At 33.3% G+C, this 24,279-nt stretch overlaps 1 protein-coding gene across 1 annotated transcript in view; it reads left to right on the plus strand.

The window, feature by feature from the left end:
* The window catches only part of RPS6KA6 (ribosomal protein S6 kinase A6), a 167,663-nt gene that overhangs the window by 119,958 nt on the left and 23,426 nt on the right, over window positions 1–24,279 (plus strand). The window contains exons 19-20 of the mRNA XM_060002470.1: window positions 708–784; window positions 2,575–2,692. Coding sequence (XP_059858453.1) covers window positions 708–784; window positions 2,575–2,692 — 195 coding nt within the window. The remainder of the gene's footprint in view (window positions 1–707; window positions 785–2,574; window positions 2,693–24,279) is intronic.

Consider the following 24,279-nt stretch of genomic DNA (forward strand, 5'->3'; position numbering starts at 1 on the left):
ACTAGTCTCAAAAGAAAAAAGCTACCTAAATTATTATATGAAAAATTAACAAAACCATTCAGAATTTATCAAATGTGTGTTTGTGATCCAGAAATATACTGATTTTTTTTAAGACATGAGCCTTGTATATAAAATATAAATTCATCTTGCTTTCATGAGATTATATATTATCTTACCACCTCTTGTGTAATAAGGAGGCAATTATCATAGATATTAAAATCACAGACACTAGAGTAAGAATGCCTGCTCCACTACTCACTAGTTTTGTGATATTGGGCAAATTACTTACCATTTACGTCAGTTTCCTCATCTTCAAAATGGAAGTAATATCTATCTCATAGAGTCAGTGTTAGGGTTAAAAGACAGTACTCTGTGTAGAATATATTAAGCTCTCTATACATATTATTTTAAATTTTGATGTGTCTGGATTTCCTGAGAGGAGGAGTGAAAGCTCATTGAGGTCAGGGATCATATCTTTAAAGGCTGTTTTTTTTGTATCACTCATGTTGCTTAATCACATTAATAGCCACTTATTGAATGCTTGTTAATTGCAGAAGACTTTCCCTTTAACATTGTGAATTTATTTTTGAAAAGATTAAAATGAGCTAAATTGTGAACATTTGTGAGATTATTAGAAGCACAACTTTCTTTTAGATGAGAAAACTGAGTTTATACTGAGTAGTACCAGATGAGTATTTCTTTCTCAGGTTCTTATGCAACAAGGCTATGATGCTGCTTGTGATATTTGGAGTCTGGGAGTCCTTTTTTACACAATGTTGGCTGGGTAAGAAATTTATATACTCAAATTAATTCACATCATTATTTGAATTTCACCTGTATATTTTCATCTAGAAAGAGGACAGATGAAAATAACCTTAAGGAAAATGCTATCAATATTTCAAAATATTATATACTTATAAAATTAAAAAAACATAAGGTGTTTAAGGAGGCATTATTTAGATATATAATTAAAAGATTGTTCAGTTAGAACTAAAACTTCAAAATAAAGCATTTATTTTTATTTTGATATTTTACATTTGAGTGCATTACTTTTTGAAAATGTTTACTTGAGCATGAAATAATTTCATGGTTCAGCAGATGCTTACCCCTGAACTTGCTGGTGTTAATTTTTTTTAAGTACTTGAATTTTGGTTCTCTTGGCAATAGAGATTTAGTAAGATCGAGCTTTATAACAAAGCTAAATAAAGTGGTAACAATACTAAACTACAGAAACACGCACAGCTGCCTTCTTTTAAAAGGATAAAGAAATACTAAAAAATGTAACCATTGGATTGTTTTAATATTGTTAATTTATAAATAATACAAGTGCTGTTTTAATAATGAGTAGCACTTTTATTTAGGAGTAAAAATGTGTAGCCGTAGATAAAGGCTAGGTTTAGCAAAGTCTAATGTGTAGAATGAAATTTGAAGAATTATAATATAATTGTACTTAGGTGTGAGTTTTTAAAGAAGCCATTTAGTATAATTAAATATGCTTGATGTAGCAGGAGCTTTATAAAGATAAGTTATGAAAATGGTGACTCTAAATTATTTATTGGCTTGGTGATAATTACATGTCAGTATATTCCACGTACTTTTAGACATAGGCAAAATAGTTATAGACCACAGCAAGTGCTAAAGTTAAGGGTAGCTCAAGTTTTCATGTGAACAGCAATCAGCAGTATTGGTTTCAAACCATGGGATACAATTTCTAGATAGCTGCTTTCAAATATTTACTTTATGACTAAACAAAACATTTTGTGTGTGTGCATATGTATGTGTGTTTTTGTCAACTTAATGGTTACATGAGAGAATTAACACATTAACATATTAAGACATCTTCCTCATACTTTTTAACCATAAGTCTTTCTGTTCCCAAATTTGAATACCATTTTTAGTTCCATTTGTTACAATGGTATAAAACTGATCACTTTTTGTCATTCTATAATTATTTTTTAAACTATTTTAACTTCATACAATGTATTTGTCTTCCTGTCTGTGAATACTGATCCATGTAATAATTTTAATGGCTATAGAGGATTTTTCTGTTACATTGATATAAATATTTAACCAGTTTTTCATAAACATTAATTAAAACTATTGTTAACTTGTTTTCACTGATAATATTGATAAAATGCTAATGAATAAATTTGAGCCAATTCAATAAATATATTATGAATATATAAAATTAACAATTTCTTCATAGTAGGTATATTTGGTTTGCTAACTTATGCCCGTGAGAATATAAAATTTGCATGTTTCATTCTGGTCTGATTTTCAGAATGTAGAGCTACATAAAAAGCTACCTTTATTTTATTTTACATTGATTAACTGATCAAAGGCAAAAAAAATGATTGCTGTAGGCAAGACTCTTCATTTTATTAAATAATTCATTAGGATTAAGTTTATTGTTTGAAATATAAAATTTGATATGAACAGTAAAGGGAAATTTTAGGTGGTATTCTTAATTTGCTATAGTAAATATATTCTTGTAGTTCTATACTCATCACTTTCAATTAGATTTAATATATATGTTAGGCCCTTATGTATACTTAAATCTTTTTTTATTAATAGATATACTCCATTTGCTAATGGCCCCAATGATACTCCTGAAGAGATACTGCTGCGTATAGGCAATGGAAAGTTCTCTTTGAGTGGTGGAAACTGGGACAGTATTTCAGATGGAGCAAAGGTATAAATTATAGATGTTTTGTTTTGTTGAATTACTGTTAATTCCTGAAATCTTTAAGTTATAGCCTAGTCTGCATTCGCAGAGTATCTGATGGTGTTTTATGTCAGTATTTGTTTTTAAATCACAGTATTTGTTTTTAAGTCAACTCACATATATGTGTGGATTGAAGAAGACAAAGGCTGAATTTTTTTTTTTTTTTTGCCATGCTTCTGGGACACATTTCTCTCTTATCAGTTCACATGTGATCAGGGAATATAAACCACTTCCAGTATTAACCAAAACCAAAAATGTAAATCTACTGAGGAAAAATACATAAAGCCAACTAAAGTTGGTTTCTGCATTTAATATGTTTTTACACATCATATCTTCTTTAGCACAGACATTGACTAGTGATTATGTAGGTGATTTTTATATGTTAACTTATTCTTAGAGAATATACAAACTTTTTATCAGTTGTACCTAGATATATATGATTGATGGCTAAGAGCTGTTCAATAGAAATGTTCAATATGCAAGCCACGTATGTAATTTTAAAATTTCTAGTAGTCACATTAAAAAAAAATAAACAGGCAAAATTAATGTTAATAATATATTTTATTTAACCTGGTATATCCAAAATATTTCAACATCTAATCAATATTTTAAAAATTAGTGAGATTTTACATTCTTTTTTCATACTAATTTTTCAAATTCTTGTGTGTATTTTATACTTATAGCTCGTCTGAATTTGGACGTACCTACATTTTAAAAGTGCTTAATAGCCACAGGTGGCTAGTGGCTGTCGTTATTAGTGAAGTTTCAAAGTAACTGGCCTTACTTAATTTAGGGAAAAAATAATAGGTCAAGGCTTGAATATTAATTCTTACATTTATAGTCTAAAAATTTTAAGTTTTAAAACAACAACCCAAAGTTGTCAGCATGTGGTTTATAGGGCCCTGAAGCTTTTAAGCTACATTTTGAAGTAGAAAACATTTTAAGACAAAAGGATTTGCTTGTATTTAATATCTGCTAATGATAAAACCTAATTGTCTCAGGGACATTAGCTAATCTGTAGGATACATTATGTAGTAAATCTTGTATCCTGATCACTGTAGAATAAAAAAATCAGGGATTTGATTATCATTACCTTTCAAACATTAGAAACACAGGGAGGGGATTGTGTTTGGATCTTAGCCATAACACAAGTGTGCTGTGTGGTGTAGTAAAAGGAACACCTGATTGGAAGCCAAGAGAACTGAGTGCTAGTTTTTGATCTACTAACTGCCTGCCTCAGTTTGCTCATCTGTAAAATTTGGGGATTAAGTTCTCCCTTTGGTTCCTTCCAATTCCAAAATTCCATTTCTATGCAATTTGGTTTATTTATAATTTGTCAGATTTCCCTTTATAAAGTGATTTAAACTACTAATATTATTCATTAAATATATGTATTTTCTAATCAGCCAGGTCATGCGTCAAAAAGTACATTTTCCCAAGGAACAATTCCAATGTTTAAAGCTATACACATGAAACTCTTGTGTTCCTCTAAAAAAAAATAACTAGCAACAGTAAATCTAATGCTGAAATAGAGATTTATATGCCACTTGTGCTTAGATTTTTGGTTTTCCATGTTCTATGTGTTTTATGTTTGCGTCTGTGTAATGCTTAAGGAATAATAGCTATCAAAATTCAGTTTTATTCTTACCTCATTTAGTCTGATATTCTGGAGAAATTAACATAGAAAAATATATTGGGGGATGTTGAAATATTTCACAAGGTCTTTCATGTATTCCCTTTTTATGGATTAAATTACTTTAGTTCTGTCTTTGGAATTTTTCTGAAAATGGTGGCAGATTACTGAGCAAATGAGCTATATGAACTTTAAAAAAAATCTGTACATTTTAACAGTTCGATAATTTCTTGTCTGTTTTAAATTAGTGATGAAGGTAAACTATTGTTCAGTTACCCATAACTCCTTATACTAGTTCCCTTTAGTTGGGAGAACTGTAACATTTACTGTCACCTCATGACAATTGTTTTACTCAATTATAGTTCCTTATAAGTTGTTTTTCCCTCCAGTGCTTTTCTTCACATTGGTGAGTATCACTATCAGAAGCATATAGAAAATGATTCTGTTTGCCTCCTGTCCATGCACAGTTCCTAGAATTTGTTCATTCAATTAAATGGGGTGGGGGTGGGGGTGATAGTGGAAGTCATGTTAGCTTTGTGTGTCTTATTGCTACAATAGTTTCAGCATTGAGAACATTGACATTGCTGCTTCCCTTTTGTTAAACAGTGGGGACAAGGAGAAGAATCTGGTAAACAAAACAAAAGTAGAAGAGGCAAGAGAGTAATGAAATTTTCATGGTGTCACAATATATTAAAAATAAACACAGTAATACCTGATTAATTACAAGGCATTTCTATCTAAATTTTACAATAATTTAAGTAAGTAAAATGTCACTTATTTCAAATACATACACCCTTGACCAAAAAAAGAATTGCCCAGTAGAAGTTTTTACAGGACGGTTATTTGTGGCTTCCTCCCTTGCCTTCTTTAAAAAGAGCAACTTGTGCTTTTCCTCAACTGCATTCCTATTACTGCATTGTATGTACTTTTATTAGAGTATTAGTACTTAATCACTTTCTCCCTGGTTATATATTCATTTGTATGCATTTTTACTTTTCCCACTCAGGGAGCTTTAAATGTCATATTCACTTTTGCATTTCCTATCATACCTAGCATAATAAATACTTAATTGAATACTCTTTTCACAAGCTATTTAATCTTTTCCTCAAGTATAGCTTGCATTGTTAATTTACACTCTAAGCTTTTTTTTGTCCAATATAGAAATATAAATATTTTCCTATTGTGAATGACTATAAATTTGAAATAAGTGGTCGTTTTTTTTTGATTAATCAATATAATGCCAATTTATAATAACACCAAGTTCTCATTATATGTGGGTCATTTCTTGAGCACTCTGAACTGTTACATTGACATACAGTACTTGCCCACTCCCATGCCAACATTACACTACTTTTATTTTAAAAGTCTTGTTATTGCATAAATAAGTCTCCACACCTTATCACTACCACATCTTCTTCCTCTTCAAAATTGTCTTGGCTGTTTTGGTTCTTTCTTTTTTGTTTATACAGCAGGTTCTTATTAGTCATCAGTTTTATACACATCAGTGTATACATGTCAATCCCAATCGCCCCATTCATCACACCACCACCCCCAGCCCCCCGCGGCTTTCCCCCTTTGGTGTCCATACGTTTGTTCTCTACATGTGTGTCTCAATTTCTTCCCTGCAAACCAGTTCATCTGTACCATTTTTCTAGGTTCCACATACCTGCGTTAATATACGGTATTTGTTTTTCTCTTTCTGACTTACTTCACTCTGTATGACAGTCTCCAGATCCATCCACGTCTCAACAAATGACCCAATTTCATTCCTTTTTATGGCTGAGTAATATTCTATTGTATATATGTACCACTGTGAATGGCTATAAATTCGAAATAAGTGGTCAGGTTTTATGTAAATATTTCTTTACCATTTTTGGCTTGAAGTTGCTTTTAAGTGAAGTTTTTTGTTCACATATTTAAAAGTCATAGATTTCTAGAGCTAGGTGGGATCTGGTCCATCATTTTGCAGAGAGATAAACCAAGGTGTGCAGAATTTATCTTGTCCATGGTCATACACTGAGTGGCATAGCTGGAATTGATTTTCATTCCAGTACTCTTTTCAGTCTACCACATGTTAGGGAAGACTTTCTGGAGGAAGAAAGGCTTGATTAGCTTGGATTATGTGGATGGAATGGAGAAGAAAGAGGTCTATAACCCTTTAAGGCTCAGAGGAAAGGTGTTATCGTTCACCTACTTCTTTCCTATAATATGGAAATTAAGTATACCAAAGCTTATTACTTGTTACTTAGTCTATATTGAACAGCAGCTTTACAGTTAAAACACTATATTGAAATGTAAGGCTGGACACTATAAAACTCTAAGAGGAAAACATAAGCAGAACACCCTTTGGCATAAATTGCAGCAAGATCTTTTTTGATCCACCTCCTAGAGTAATGAAACTAAAAACAAAAATAAACAAGTGAGATCTAATTAAACTTAAAAGCTTTTGCACAGCAAAGGAAACCATAAACAAAACAAAAAGACAGCCGTCAGAATGGGAGAAAATATTGGCAAATGGAGCAACCAACAAGGGATTAATCTCCAAAATATATGAACAGCTCATGTAGCTCAATATCAAAAAAACAAACAACTCAATCAAAAAGTGGGTGGAAGATCTAAATAGACATTTCTCCAAAGAAGACATGCAGGTGGCAAAAAAAAGCTCATAAAAAGATGCTCAACATCACAAATTATTAGAGAAGTGCAAATCAAAACTGCAATGAGGTATCACCTCACACCGGTCAGAATGGCCATCATCGAAAAATCTACAAACAATAAATGCTGGAGAGGGTGTGGAGAAAAGAGAACCCTCCTACACTGTTGTTGGGAATGTAAATTGGTACAGCCACTATGGAGAACAGTATGGAGCTTCTTTAAAAAAACTAGAAATAGAGCTACCATACGACCCAGCAATCCCCACTCCTGGGCATATACCCAGACAAAACCATAATTCAAAATGATAGATGCACCCCAATGTTCATTGCAACACTATTTACAATAGCCAGGACATGGTAGCAATCTAAATGTCCATCAACAGAGGGATGGATAAAGAATATGTGGTACATATGTGCAATGGAATATTACTCAGCCATAAAAAAGAACAAAATAATGCCAACTGCAGCAACATGGATGGACCTAGAGATTATCATACTGAGTGAAGTAAGTCAGAGGAAGACAAATATCATATGATATCACTTATATGTGGAATCTAAAAAAAGATACAAATAAACTTATTTACAAAATAGATGTAGAGTCACAGATGTAGAAAACAAACTTACAGTTACCAGGGGATAATGGGGGGGGGATGAATTTGGAGATTGGGATTGACATATACACACTACTATATGTAAAATAGATAACTAATAAGAACCTGCTGTATAGCACAAGGAATTCTACTCAATACTCTGTAATGACCTATATGGGAAAATAATGTAAAAAAAAAAAAAGATTGGATATATGATGTATGTATAACTGATTCACTTTGCTGTACACCTGAAACTAACACAACATTGTAAATCAACTATACTCCAATAAAAATTTAAAACAAAAACGAAAACACTATACTGAAATACTTCTAGAACTTCTAGTACTATAGCTTTCAAACACCTTGTGCCAAATAATACTAGAGAAAGACTACAATGTCTAAACAAAGCTAGGGAAATGCACTAGCAAATTCAATAATTAGAATTTTATTCTTATTTAATTGTGAGGGATAATTTGTTGTTACCTTTAATCAGGGCAGAAAGTGTTACTTATGTATGGAACTCAGTCTTTTATACTGAGGAAGTATGAATTGTAATACATTTGACCAAATTAAAATGCTTGCAGTATAATTAGTAATAACTGCAGTGAAAATAATGGTTTATCTCACGTGATTAAATTTGAAATAGAAGTGATGAATTATTAATCAGTAGTTTCCAAGCTTTAATGAATTTGCCATCTGAGTACTGTGAGAAGAATAGGAAAATTGCTATTCTCCCGTATTAGTGTTTGTCCAAAGAATTTAGAGTTTTGCTGACTTTTACTTAAAATGGATATTAAAAAAATAGGAAATCTTTAAGTCTAGATTAGATTAAGTTAATCATTTTAATTAGTAATGGCTTTCTTCCAACTAGATTATCTAACTAAATACCCAGTGATTGTATATAAGTGATCATTCTTGTCATAGCTCAGTATCTTTTCTTAAAACTGGCCAACACTACTATATCTACTTTGAAAAAAGTGCAAAATTATTCATAATGTAGGGACAGATTTTTGTGTACTGTGGGTGAGCTCATTTTCCTCTTAGCTATCAAGAAAATTCAGTGAATATTACCTAAGATAATGACACATTTGCTTTTTCATCTGTCATCCATCCTCTCGTCATTCTGTCAAGGAGATTTTACTTCTTATTTTTCAGGGAGGTTAAAAAGAAGTAAGATAGATTAAGCCCTATTAAAACAACTTCAGGTTCTTTAAAAGAAAGTAGCAAAATGTTGATACTGTGCTATGAAGCTATTTGATATTGTAAACTAAACAGCATTTTGTTCATCTTTCCAAGGAAACAATAATTAAAAAGTTTTATAAGCATTTAGGATATGGCCATGTTTACTGCATTTTCATTTTCATTTAAGGAGAATCCACTTTGTTTTTGGAAATCAGTCTTTGTCTCCAAATATAAATTGACAATTTCAGTCTTATATAACTTAGCTGAATTTTACCCCAGAAATAATTATATCCTTTTTGCTTTAACAGGGTTCACCATATATCACAGTTTGCTTGGAACAGTCCTGGTTTATGCCTTTGGCTCTCAACTTTCCCATTTTGGATAACAAATTGTATGGCCATCTTAGCTTTAACTGTCCTTAATTTCAGTTAAATTTTTTCAATGAATATATAATAAAGCAATATTGTTGAACTTTGTTATGAAAAACTGATTTTTTTTTCTGAAACAGATTTTGATATTTTTCATGAATGCTTACTTAGTGCTGTGAACATTGAGCACTTATTGTGTGTATATGATAGTTATTACTTTAGAAAGAAAGCAGCAATTAATTATGTAAAATTCAGACATCAATACTGAGTTTAATAGGGAAGATTGAGAGGTAGTATAGTTTAGTACTTATGAGCCAGACTCTGACTGACTGCCTGGATGCCTATCCTTACTTACTAGTTATGTGTTACATACTTAAAAGCTATGTGACCTTGGGAATGGTGCTTAACCTCTTCATGCCTTAGTTTTCACATCTGTAAAGTGAAGATAGTAATAGTACCTACCTCAGGGTTGTTATGAAGATAAACCAGGTTAATAAATGTAGCACATAGTCATAATAAGTGTTCAGTTAGTGTTAGCTAATATCATTAAGAATGTATAAAGCACTTTGATGATCAAATGTTAATCTTTGAAATTCCCATTAGCAATAAAAACCCTCATGAGTGAAATTAAAGCCATAGTAGTATATTTCAATATTTGTATAGGCCCATCTCCTAAAATTCTTTTTCATTCTCTCACCATCACTACCTGTACCTTTCAGTAAACCCTCAGAATCCACAGGAAAGTACTAAAGCTCAAATAAGGTTTAATGAGGAGCAGAGTAGTGTTAAATTTTAGTATGTATAGTTAGTTTATATGTTGAAACATACTTTGGTGAGTGGGAGTAGAGGAACCTATTGTTTTGGGCTAGACCATTGATTTTTTAAAACAACTTTACTGAGGGGTGCTACACAACAAAATGAGTATATAATTTAATGTCATGACATATTTACACACCAATGAAACCATCACAAAATCAAGATAATAAACATATGCATCACCCCTAAAAGTTTCCTCATGTTCCTTTATAATCCTTCCCTCCTGCCTCACATCCTGAACTCACAATCCCCCGCCCCTCACTCCCTGGCAACCAGGGACCTACTGTCTGATGCTACGGGTTAGTTTACATTTTCTCGAAATGATTATAAATGGAAGCATATAATGTATACTCTTTTTTATCTCTTTCTCTCATAATTATTTTGAGATTCATCCATGTTGTTGGAGTGTATCAATATTTTGTTACTTTACATCACTGAATAATAATCCATTGTATGGATACACAACAGTTTGTCCATTTACCTGTTGATGGACATTTGGGTTGTTGGCAGTTTTGTGATATTCCAGTAAAGCTGCAGTGAGTATCCATGTGAAAGTGTTTACATGGATGCATGCCTTTCATTTTTGTATGAATACTCAGGAGTAGAATGATTGGATCATATATTTAACTTTTTAAGAAACCACCAAACTGTTTTTTAGTTCCTGTACCATTTTACATTCCCACCAGCAGTGTATGAGAGTTTTAGTTCTTCCATATCCTTGCCAATACTTGATTTGTTTGTTTTTTTGTTGTTGTTGTTTGTTTTTTTTTTCTTCTTTGGCCATGCAGCATGTGGGATCTTAGTTCCCCAACCATGGTTTGAACCTGCGCCCCCTGCATTGGAAGTGCGGATTCTTAACCACTGGACCACCAGGGAAGCCCCCACCAACACTTGATAATGATCATTCTTTTTTAATTTTAGCTCTTTTAAAATGTATGTAATGGTATCGCGTATTATTTTAATTTGCACTTCCCTAGTAACTAACGATGTTGAGCATTTTTCATGTGCTTACTTGCCATCCATTTATCTTCTTTGAATTGCCCATTGACATCTTTTACCCTCTTCTTTTATTTTGGTCACTTTTTTTATTATTGAGTTTTGAGAGTTCCTAATATAGTCTAGATGTAAGTCCTTTATCAGAGCTATGCCTTACAAATATTTTCTCTCAGTCTATAAATTGTCATTTAATTCTCTTAATTGTTTCTAATGTTGATAAAGACAGTGTTTCACTTTTATTTTCTTCTCTGCAGCATATTTTTGGTGTTATAGCTAAGAAATCTTTGCCTTGCCCAAAATTTCAAGTGTTTGCCCCTGTGTTTTCTTTTAGAAGTTTTATAGTTTTAGGTTTTATCTTTAGATCTATGATACATTTTGATTCAGTATTTGTTTTTGGTGCAAATATATGGTTCAAAACTAAATTTTCCACACAGACACCTGATTATTCTAGCACCATTTGTTGAAAATACTATCCATTCTCTGTGGAATTACATTTCTATCTTGATCAAAAATCAGCTGCCTAAATATGCATGGTTCTATTTCTATAAATTAAGTCCCCTACATATGAACGAGTTCCGCTCCAAGAGCACGTTCATAAGTCCAGTTTGTTCGTAAGTCCAACAAAGTTAGCATAGGTACCCAACTATCAGAATTGGCTCTATAGTACTGTACTGTAATAGCTTTATAATATTTTCCCACAAATGATACATAAAAAATGAACAAACAAAAAAATAAAACATTTTTAATTGTACAGTACCTTGAAAAGTACAGTAGTGTAGTACAACAGCTGGCATACAGGGCATTGGCATTGAGTGAAGAGGTAAGAAGCGTTACTGACTGGAGGAGGGAGAGGAGGTGGGAGATGGTAGAGCTGAAGGATCATCAGCAGTAGGAGACAGAGGGAAAGCTGCAATTTCACTCATTCTTGACGTTGATGACACAGGTTCTGGTTCCTTGCTGGATTCAATTTTATCTACCCTCTAGAAAAAATGATCCAGTGATATCTTGGTAGTAGCTCTTTTTTTTCTCGTCATAAGTGACACAGCACTGGATTGCATTCTGAATGGCTGCTGCAACCTTCGTGTACCATTCTACATTCAGATCCTGTGCCTCAGAAACTAACAGTGCCTCCTCAAATAAAGAAAATCCCCTTGCCATTTCCTGTGTCGTGAATCTCTTTGATTCTTCAGTTACTTCTTCTTCCTATTATCTCTCTTTGTCCTTTCTCTGGGCTTCCAATTCCTGGCGCTTCTTAGCAGTACCAGCTACATCACCACTGCTTTTACACTTACTTCCAGACATCCTGGGCTTGAAATAAAGATACTGTACTACTGTACTCTATACAGTACTGTACAGTAAAGTACACAAAAGCACAGCCACTTGTACATGATTGGACATGCGAATGCATGTTCGCATCTTTGAAAGTTCGCAACTTAAAGGTTTGTATGTGGGGGACTTACTGTACTTTCTATTCTGTTCCATTAATCTGTTTGTCTGTCTTTACTCCGTTGCCACACTGCCTTCATTACTGTTTCTTTATAATTAAGTTTTGAAATTAGGTACTGCTAATCATCCAACCGTTTTCTACTTATTCAGAGTTGTTTTGAAATGTGTCCTTTGCATTTCTTTATGAATTTTAGAGTCAGCTTTTCAGTTTCCACCAAAAAAGGCTACTAGGATTTTGATTGAGATGGGGTTGGATCTATAAGTCAATTGGGGGAGAACTGACATTTTAACAACACTGAGTCTTCTGATCCATGAACATGGTATCTCTTTCCAATTCGTTAGACCTTCTTTAATTTTATCAGTGTTTTATAGTTGTCAATGTACACATCTTACACATCTTTTATTGTGTATTTTACCTGTTTCCTATTTTTCATGCTATCATAAATGGCATTGTTTATAATTTCATGTTCCAATTTTTTTTGCTGCTAGTATTTAGAAATACAATTGTTTTTTTTATATTGAACTTGTATACTACAACTTTGATAAAATGACATTCTAATAGCTTTTTTGTAGATTTCATCAGTTTTTCAATGTACACAATCATACCATTCATGAATAAAGAGTTTTAATTCTTTCTCATGGATGTATTTTCTTTATTTTCAGTGACTAGAACTTGCAGTATAGTGTTACAGAAGTGAAGAGGATGGACATTCTTATTTTGTTCCTGGTCTTGAGGGAAATCATTCATTTTTTTACCATTAAGTATGATGTTGGCTGTGATTTTACATAGATGCTTTTAATTAGGTTGAGGAAGTTCCATTCTGTTCCCAGTTTGATGAACATTTTTCTTAGGGATGGATGTTGGATTTTTTCAAATGCTGTTTGTATATCTGTTGAGGTAAATTACATGTTTTTTTTTTATTATAACATTTATAATTACATTGGTTTTCAATTGTTAAACTAACCTTGTATCCCCAGGATAAACACTTCGTCGTGATATGTTATCCTTTTTATATGTACATATAACTGAACTTGATTTGCTAAATTTTTGTTCACAAGTTTTATATTATGTTGATGAGGGATTTTGGTTTGTGGATTTCTTGTAATATCTTTCTGATTTTGGTATCAGGGTAATAATGGCCTCATTAAATGAGTTGGGAAACATTACCTCTTCTTCAATTTTCTGGAAGAATTATTTAGAATTGGAATTGCTTTTAAAATATTTGTTATATTGACCTTAAAAAAAAAACAGAAGAGCCAGTTATTTTACCAGGAAAATGAGTTTATTTGGGGAGAAGCAGAGAATTGCAATTCAGGACAAGCAAACTAGGGCAACCTATAGGCAAGACTCCATTTTAAATGAGGTTTCCTTTATTTATTTTACAGTTATAATTCACCAGTGAATTCATCTGGGCTTGGGGTTTTCTTTATTTCTCCTTGAGTGAGCATTGGTATTCTTTTCCTTTCAAGGAAATTGTTCATTGTTGAATATGATGTCATAAAGTTTTTCATAAAATCTCCTTACTAATCTATTAGTGTCTGTAGACACTGTCGTGATGTCTACTTTCATATTTCAACCATAATTATGGATTGGTCTTTTTCTCTTTTCAGATATATCAGTTTTTGCTTCATGTATTTTGAAGCTCTGTTTTTAGGTGCATAAATCGTTTATAAATTTGACCTCTTGATTAGTTGTCCCCTTTATCATTATGAAATGACCTTCTTAATCCCTGGTAATTTTCTCCATTATTGTTGAAAGATATTATTGAAAGATATTATTGAAAGATACTCAGTATAAAATTCTAGATTTTCATTTCTTTGTGTTTTTTTTTAATTTCCAGTTTTTTGAGATATAATTGACATACAGCACTGTATAAGATTAAGGTGTGCAACATAATGATTTGACTTATATACATCATGAAATATTTGTCACAGTAAGTTTAGTGAACATACAGCATCTCATATAGATACAAAATTAAATAAATAAAACCCAATTTTTTACTTGTAATGAGAACTCTTAGAATTTACTCTAACAACTTTCATATAAAATATACAGCATTTTAATTATATTTATCATGTTGTATATTACATCCTTAGTACTTACTTATCTTGTAACTAGAAGTTTGTACTTTTTAGCTACTTCACACAGTTCTATTTCCCCCACACCCTGCCTCTGGTAACCACAAATCTGATCTCTTTTTCTATGAATTTGCTTGTTTGTTTTTGAAATATAATTGACCTACAACACTGTGTTAAGTTCCTGTTACACAACATAGTGATTCAATATTTCTATAAATTTCAAATTGGTCACCACGATGTCTAGTTACAATATGTCACCAAAGATTGACTATATTTCCCACACTGTACATTTCATACCCATGACTCATTTATTGCACAACTAGAAGTTTGTACCTCTTAATCTCCCTTACCTATTTCTTTCTTCACTGTACTCCCCTCCTCTCTCACAAACACCTGCTTGTTCTTTGTATCTATAACACTGTTTATGTTTTGTTATGTGTGTTCATTTTGTTTTTGTAGATTCCACATATGAGTGATATCATGTGGTATTTGTCTTTCTCTGACTTATTTCACTTCACATAGTACCTTCTAGATCCACTCATGTTCTTGCAAATGGCAAGATTTCATTTTTAATGGTTTATTAAAATTCCATTGAATGTGTGTGTATATATACACACATATATATACACATATATATGCATTTGTTAATGATGGACATGTAGGTTGCTTCCATATCTTGGCTATTGTAAAAATTGCCACAATGAACATTGGACTGCATATAACTTTTTGGATTAGTGTTTTTTGTTTTCTTCAGGTAAATACCCAGATGAAGTTGCTGGATCATATGGCAGTTCTATTTTTAATTTGTTGAGGAACCTCAATACTGTTTTCCTTTGTGGCTGCACCAATTTACAGTCCTACCAACAACAGTGCATGGGGGATCCCTCTTCTCCACATTCTCTCCCAACACTTCTTCACATTCTCGCCAACACTTGTTGTTTGTTGTCTTTTTGATAATAACCATTCTGACAGATGTGAGGTGGTATCTCAGTGTGGTTTTGATTTTCATTTCCTTGATAATTAGTGTTGTTGAGCATCTTTTCATTAGTCTGCTGGCCATCTGTAGGCCTTTGGAAAAATGTTGATTCAGGTCTCCTGTCCATTTCTTAATCAGATTTTGTTCTTTTGCTGTTGAGTGTATGAGTTGTTTGTGTATTTTGGATGTTAACTCCTTATCAGTAATATTATTTACAAATATTTTCTTCCATTCAGTAGGCAGCCTTTTTGTTTTCTTGATAGTTTCCTTTTCTGTGCAAAAGTTTTTTTTTAGTTTGATGTTGTCCCATTTCTTAATTTTTGGTTTTGTTTCCTTTTCCTGAGGACACATGTTCAAAAAATATTGCTATGTCTGATGTCAAAGAGTGTACTGTTTATGTTTTCTTCTAGGAGTTTTATGGTTTCAGGTCTTAATTCTTTAATCTATTTTTAGTTTATTATTGTATACAGTGTGAGAAAGTAGTCCAGTTTGATTCTTTTGCATGTAATTATTCAGTTTTCTCAACACCTTTTATTGAAGAAACTGTCTTTTCCCCACTGTATTGTTTTGCCTCCTTTGTTGGAGATTAATTGACCATATATGCATCAATTTGTTTCTGGGCCTTGTTCTTTTCCATTGATCTATGTGTCTGTTTTTGTGCCAGTACCATATTTTTTTGATTACTGTAGGTTTGTAGTATAATTTGACATCAGGGAGCATGATATCTACAGCTTTGTTATTTTTTCTCAAGATTGCTTTGGCAATTTGGGGTCTTTTCTGGTTCCATATAAATTTTAAGATTATTTGTTCTAGTTCTCCGAGAAATGTCATGGGTATTTTGATAGAGATTGCATTAAATATGTAGATTGCTTTGGGTAGTATGGACATTTTAACAATATTCTTTCAATCCAAGAACAAAGGATATCTTTCATTTCATTTTATTGTCTTCAGTTTCCTACATCAATGTTTTACACTTTTCAGAGGATAGTCTTTCACTTCCCAGGTTAATTTTATTCCTAAGTATTTTATTCTTTTTAATGTGATTTTAAATGGGATTGTTTTCTTGCTTTCTCTTTCTGATAGGTTATTATTCATGTATAGAAAAGCAGTAGATTTCTGAATATTAATCTTGTATCCTGCAACTTTACTAAATTTATTCTAATAAATGGAGACATGAATTTTCTCTATATAGCATCATGTCATCTGCAAATAGTGACAGTTTTACTCCTTCCCTTGCAATTTGATGTATTTTATTTCTTTTTTTTTAATTGAAGTATAGTTGATTTACAATGCTGTGTTAGTTTCAGGTGAACAGCAAAGTGATTCAGTTGTATATATACATGTATATATTCTTTTTCAGATTATTTTCCCATATAGGTTATTACAAAATATTGAGTATACTTCCCTGTGCTATACAGTAGGTCCTTGTTATTTATCTATTTTATATATATTAGTGTGTATATATTACTCCCAAACCTACACTTTTTCCCTCCCCCGCCACCATTTCCCTTTGGTAACCATAAGTTTGTTTTCTACATCTGTAAATCTGTTTCTGTTTCGTAAATATGTTAATTTTGAATCCCTTTTGTTACATTCCACATATAAATGATATGATATTTGTCTTTCTCTATCTGGCTTACTTCACTTAGTATGATAATCTCTAGGTCCATCCATGTTGCTGCAATTGGCATTATTTCATTCTTCTTCATGGCTGAGTATTATTTCATTGTATATAAAACATCTTTCTCATTTCATCTGTTGATGGACATTTAGGTTGTTTCCAAGTCTTAGCTATTGTAAATAGTGCTGCAATGAACACTGGGATGCATGTATCTTTTTGAATTATGGTTTTCTCCAGATATATGCCCAGGAGTAGGATTGCAGGATCGTATGGTAACAATATTTTAATTTTTTTTAGGAACCTCCATACTGCTCTCCATAATGGCTGCACCAACTTACATTTATACCAACAACGTAGGAGGGTTTCCTTTTCTCCACACCCTCTCCAGCATTTATTGTTTGTAGACATTTTGATGATGACCATCCTGACCAGTATGATGTGATACCTCATTGTAGTTTTGATTTGTATTTCTCTAATAATTAGCAATGTTAAACATCTTTTCATGTGCCTGTTGGCCATCTGTATGTCTTCTTTGGAGAAATGTCTATTTAGATTTTCTGCCTATTTATTGATTGGGTTGTTTCATTTTTTGATATTGAGCTACCTGGCCTGTTTGTATATTTCAGAGATTAATCCTTTAATTAGTCTATAAGATGTCTTTTCATTTGGTTTGTGGTTTCCTTTTCTGTACAAAAGGTTTTAAGTTTAATTAGGTCCCATTTGTTTATTTAGTTTTTTTCATTACTTTAGGAGACAGAGCCAAAAAGAAATTGCTGCAATTTATGTCAAAGAGTGTTCTGCCTGTGTTTTCCTCAAGGAGTTTTATGGTGTCCAGTCATACAGTTAGGTCATTTTTTAAAATTTTATTTAATTTATTTCTGAATGTGTTGGGTCTTTGTTGCCGTGCACAGGCTTTCTGTAGTTGTGGGAGTGGGGGCTACTGTTCGTTGAGGTGCATGGGCTTCTCATTGAGGTGGCTTCTCTTCTTGTGGAGCACAGGCTCTAGGCTCGCGGGCTGTAAAGCACAGGCCCAGAAGTTGTGGCACAAAGACTTAGTTGCTCCATGGCATGTGGGATCTTCCAAGACCCAGGCTCGAACCTGTGTTCATGGATGGCAGGTGGATTCTTAAACACTGTGCCACCATGGAAACCCCACATTTAGTTCTTTAATCCATTTTAAGTTTATTTTTGTGTATGGTGTTCGAGAATATTCCAATTTCGTTCTTTTACATGTAGCTATCCAGTTTTCCCAGCACCACTTATGAAAGAGACTGTCTTTTCTCCATTCTATCCTCTTGCCTCTCTTGGTGTAGATTAATTGACCAAAGATGTGTGTGTTTATTTCTGGGCTTTCTATCTTATTCCATTGATATATATTTCTATTTTTGTACCAGTACCATACTGTTCTGATTACTGTAGCTTTGTAGTATAGTCTGAAGACACAGAGTGTGATTCCTCCAGCTCTGTTTTTCTTTCTAAAGTTTGTTTGGGCTATTCAGGTTCTTTTGTGTTTCCATACAAATTTAAAAATTTTTTGTTCTAGTTCTGTGAAAAATGCCATTGGTAATTTGATAGGGTTTTCATTGAATCTGTAGATAGCCTTGGGTAGTATATTCATTTTCACAATATTGATTCTTCCAATACAAGAACATGGTATATCTCTCCATCTGTTTGTGTCATCTTCCATTGCTTTCATCATTTTCTTATAGTTTTCAGAGTACAGGTTTTTGCCTCCTTAGGTAAGTTCATTCCTATGTATTTTATTCTTTTTTTTAACATCTATATTGGAGTATAATTGCTTTAAAATGGTGTGTTAGTTTCTGCTTTATAACAAAGTGAATCAGTTATACATATACATATGTTCCCATATCTCTTGCCACTTGCATCTCCCTCCCTCCCACACTCCCTATCCCACCCGTCTAGGTGGTCACAAAACACCGAGCTGATCTCCCTGTGCTCTGCAGCTGCTTCCCACTAGCTATCTATTTTACGTTTGGAAGTATATATAGGTCCATGCTACTCTCTCACTTTATCACAGCTTATCCTTCTCCCTCCCCATATCCTCAAGTCCATTCTCTAGTAGGTCTGTATCTTTATTCCCCCCTTGCCCCTAGGTTCTTCATGACCTTTTTTGTTTTTTTCTTAGATTACATATATATGTGTTAGCATACGGTATTTGCTTTTCTCTTTCTGACTTACTTTACTCTGTATGACAGACTCTAGGTCCATCCACCTCACTACAAATAACTCTATTTCGTTTCTGTTTATGGCTGAGTAATATTCCATTGTATATATGTGCCCATCTTCTTTATCCATTCATCTATTGATGGACACCTAGGTTGCTTCCATGTCCTGGCTATTGTAAGTAGAGCTGCAATGAACATTTTGGTACATGACTCTTTTTGAATTATGGTTTTCGCAGGGTACATACCCAGTAGTGGGATTGCTGGGTCATATGGTAGTTCCATTTTTATTTTTTTAAGGAACCTCCATACTGTTCTCCATAGTGGCTGTATCAATTTACATTGCCAGCAACAGTGCAAGAGTGTTCCCTTTTCTCCACACCCTCTCCAGCATTCATTGTTTCTAGATTTTTTGATGATGGTCATTCTGACCAGTGTGAAATAATATTTTATTTTAGTTTTGATTTGCATTTCTCTAATTATTAATGATGTTGAACATTCTTTCATCTGTTTGTTGTCAATCTGTATATCTTCTTTGGAGAAATGTCTCTTTAGGTCTTCAGCCCATTTTTGAATTGGGATTTTTTTTTTTTTTTTTTTGTATATTGAGCTGCATGAGCTTCATGTAAATTTTGGAGATTAATCCTTTGTCAGTTGCTTCATTTGCAAATATTTTCTCCCATTCTAAGGGTTGTCCTTTGGTTTTGTTTAGGGTTTCCTATCCTGTGCAAAGGTTTTAAGTTTCATTAGGTCCCATTTGTTTATTTTTGTTTTTATTTCCATTTTTCTAAGAGGTGAGTCAAAAAGGATCTTGCTGTGATTTATGTCATAGAGTGTTCTGCCTATGATTTTCTCTAAGAGTTTCATAGTGTCTGGCCTTACATTTAGGTCTTTAATCCATTTTGAGTTTACTTTCATGTATGCTGTTAGGGACTGTTCTAATTTCATACTTTTATGTGTACCTGTCCAGTTTTGCCAGCAGCACTTATTGAAGAGGCTGTCTTTTCTCCACTGTATATTCTTGCCTCCTTTGGCAAAGATAAGGTGACCATACGTGCTTGGGATTATCTCTGGGTTTTCTATCCTGTTCCATTGATCTATATTTCCGTTTTTGTGACAGTACCATACTGTCTTGATTACTGTAACTTTGTAGTATAGTCTGAAGTCAGGGCGCCTGATTCCTCCAGCTCCATTTTTCGTTCTCAAGATTGCATTGGCTATTCAGGGTCTTTTGTGTTTCTATACAAATTGTGAATTTTTTTGTTCTAGTTCTGTGAAAAATGCCAGTGGTAGTTTGATAGGGATTGCATTAAATCTGTAGATTGCTTTGTGTAGAAGAGTCATTTTCACAATGTTGATTCTTCCACTCCAAGAACATGGTATATCTTTCCATATATTTGTATCACCTTTAATTTCTTTCATCAGTGTCTTATAATTTTCTGCATACAGGTCTTTTGTCTCCTTAGGTACGTTTATTCCTTGATATTTTTTTTGTTGTTGTAGTATTAAATGGAAGTGTTTTCTTGATTTCACTTTCAGATTTTTCATCACTAATGTATAGGAATGGCAGAGATTTCTGTGCATTTATCTTGTATCCTGCTACTTTACCAAATTCATTGATTAGCTCTAGCTGTTTTCTGGTAGCATCTTTAGGATGCTCTATGTATAGTATTATGTCATCTGCAAACAGAGATAGCTTTACTACTTCTTTTCCAATTTGGATTCCTTTCCTTTGTTTTTCTTCTCTGATTGTTGTGGCGAAAACTTCCAAAACTATGTTGAATACTAGTGGTAAGAGTGGGCAACCTTGTCTTTTCCCGATCTTAGTGGAAATGGCTTCAGTTTTTCACCATTGAGGATGATGTTGGCTGTGGGTTTGTCATATATGGCCTTTATTATGTTGAGGAAAGTTCCCTCTCTGCCTACTTTCTGAAGGGTTTTTATCATAAATGCATGTTGAATTTTGTCAAAAGCTTTTTCTGCATTGATTTAGATGACCAAATGATTTTTCTCCTTCAATTTGTTAATATGGTGTATCACATTGATTTATTTGCATATATTGAAGAATCCTTTCATTCCTGGGATAAACCCCACTTGATCATGGTGTATGATCCTTTTAACGTGCTGTTGGATTCTGTTTGCTAGTATTGTGTTGAGGATTCTTGCATCTATCTTCAGCAGTGATATTGGCCTGTAGTTTTCTTTCCTTGTGACATCGTTGTGTGCTTTTGGTATTAGGGTGATGGAGGCCTCGTAGAATGAGTTTGGGAGTATTCCTCCCTCTGTTATATTTTGGAAGAGTTTGAGAAGGATAGGTGTTAGCTGTTTTCTAAATGTTTGATAGAATTCGCCTGTGAAGCCGTCTGGTCCTGGGCTTTTATTGTTGGAAGATTTTTAATCACAGTTTCAATTTCAGTGCTTGTGATTGGTCTTTTCATATTTTCTATTTCTTCCTGGTTCAGTCTTGGAAGGTTGTGCATTTCTAAGAAATAGTCCATTTCTTCCAGGTTGTCCATTTTATTGGCATAGAGTTGCTTGTAGTAATCTCTCATGATCTTTTGTATTTCTGTAGTGTCAGTTGTTACTTCTCCTTTTTCATTTCTAATTCTATTGATTGGAGTCTTCTCCCTTTTTTTCTTAATGAGTCTGGCTAATGGTTTATCAATTTAGTTTATCTTCTCAAAGAACCAGCTTTTAGTTTTATTGATCTTTGCTATCGTTTCCTTCATTTTATTTTCATTTATTTCTGATGTGATATTTATGATTTCTTTCCTTCTGCTAACTTTGGGGGTTTTGTGTTCTTCTTTCTCTAATTGCTTTAGGTGCAAGGTTAGGTTGTTCATTTGAGATGTTTCCTGTTTCTTAAGGTAGGATTGTATTGCTATAAACTTCCCTCTTAGAACTGCTTTTTCTGCATCCTATAGGTTTTGGGTCGTCATGTCTCCATTGTCATTTGTTTCTAGGTATTTTTTTATTTCCTCTTTGATTTCTTCAGTGATCACTTGGTTATTAAGTAGTGTATTGCTTAGCCTCCATGTGTTGTATTTTTTACAGATCTTTTCCTGTAATTGATATCTAGTCTTATAGCATTGTGGTCGGAAAATAACTTGATACAATTTATAATTCTTAAATTTACCAAGCCATGATTTGTGACCCAAGATATGATCTATCCTGGAGAGTGTTGCATGATCACATGAGAAGAATGTGTATTCTGTATTTTTTTTGGATGGAATGTCCTATAAATATCAATTAAGTTCATCTATTTAATGTATCATTTAAAGCTAGTGTTTCCTTTTTTTATTTTCCTTTTGGATGATCTGTCCATTGGTGAATGTGGGGTGTTAAAATCCCCTACTATGATTGTGTTACTGTTGATTTTCCCTTTTATGGCTGTTAGTATTTGCCTTATGTATTGAAGTGCTCCTATGTTGGGTGCATAAATATTTACAATTGTTATATCTTCTTCTTGGATCAATCTCTTGATCATTATGTAGTGTCCTTCTTTGTCTCCTCTAAAAGTCTTTATTTTAAAGTCTATTTTTTCTGATATGAGAATTGCTACTCCAGCTTTCTTTTGATTTCCATTTGCATGGAATATTTTTTTCCATCCCCTCACTTTCAGTCTGTATGTGTCCCTAGGTCAGAGTGGGTCTCTTGTAGACAGCATATATATGGGTCTTGTTTTTGTATCCATTCAGCCAGTCTGCGTCTTTTGTTGGGGGCATTTTATCCATTTACATTTAAGGTTATTATCGATATGTATCTTCCTTTTCCCATTTTCTTAATTGTTTTGGGTTTGTTATTGTAGGTCTTTTCCTTCTCTTGTATTTCTTGCCTAGAGAAGTTCCTTTATCATTTGTTGTAAAGCTGGTTTGGTGGTGCTGAACCCTCTCAGCTTTTGCTTGTCTGTAATGGTTTTCATTTCTTCATCAAATTTGAACGAGATCCTTGCTGGATACAGTTCTCTTGGTTGTAGGTGTTTCTCCTTCATCACTTTAAATATTTCCTGCCAGTCCCTTTTGGCTTGCAGAGTTACTGCTGAAAGATCAGCAGTTAACCCTAGGGGGGGGGGGGATTCCCTTGTGTGTTATTTGTTGTTTTTCCCTTGCTGCTTTTAATATATATTCTTTGTATTTAATATTTGATAGCTTGATTAATATGTGTCTTGGCATATTTCCTCTTGCATTTATCCTGTATGGGACTCTCTGTGCTTCCTGGAATTGATTAACTATTTCCTTTCCCATATTAGGGAAGTTTTCAATTATAATCTGTTCAAATATTTTCTCAGTCCCTTTCCATTTCTCTTCTTCTTGTGGGACACCTATAATTCGAATGTTGTTGTGTTTAATGTTGTCCCAGAGGTCTCTGAGACTGTCCTCAGTTCTTTTCATTCTTTTTTCTTTATTATGCTCTGCAGTAGTAATTTCCACTATTTTATCTTCCAGGTCACTTATCCATTCCTCTGCCTCCATTATTCTTCTATTGATCCCTTGTAGAGAATTTTCAATTTCATTTATTTTGTTGTTCATCATTGTTTGTTAGCTCTTTAGTTCTTCTAGGTCCTTGTTAAAAGTTTCTTGTATTTTCTCTATTGTATTTCCAAGATTTTGGATCATATTTACTATCATTATTCTGAATTCTTTTTCAGGTAGACTGCCTATTTCCTCTTCATATGTTATGTCTGTTGGGTTTTTACCTTGATCCTTCATCTGCTGTGTGTTTTTTCTGTCTTCTCATTTTGTTTAACATAATGTGTTTGGGGTCTGCTTTTCGCAGGCTGCAGGTTTATAGTTCCAGTTGTTTTTGGTGTCTGTACCTAGTGGCTAAGTTTGGTTCAGTTCGTTATGTAGGCCTCCTGTTGTAGGGGATTAGTGCCTGTGTTCTGGTGGATGAAGCTGCGTCTTGTCTTTCTGGTGGGCATGTCCACGTCTGGTGGTGTATTTTGAGATGTCTGTGGCCTTATTGTGATTTTAGGCAGCCTCTCTGCTAATGGATGGTGCTGTGTTCCTG

Source organism: Delphinus delphis, chromosome X (assembly GCF_949987515.2).
Source record: "Delphinus delphis chromosome X, mDelDel1.2, whole genome shotgun sequence".
NCBI classification, from domain to species: Eukaryota; Metazoa; Chordata; class Mammalia; order Artiodactyla; family Delphinidae; genus Delphinus; species Delphinus delphis.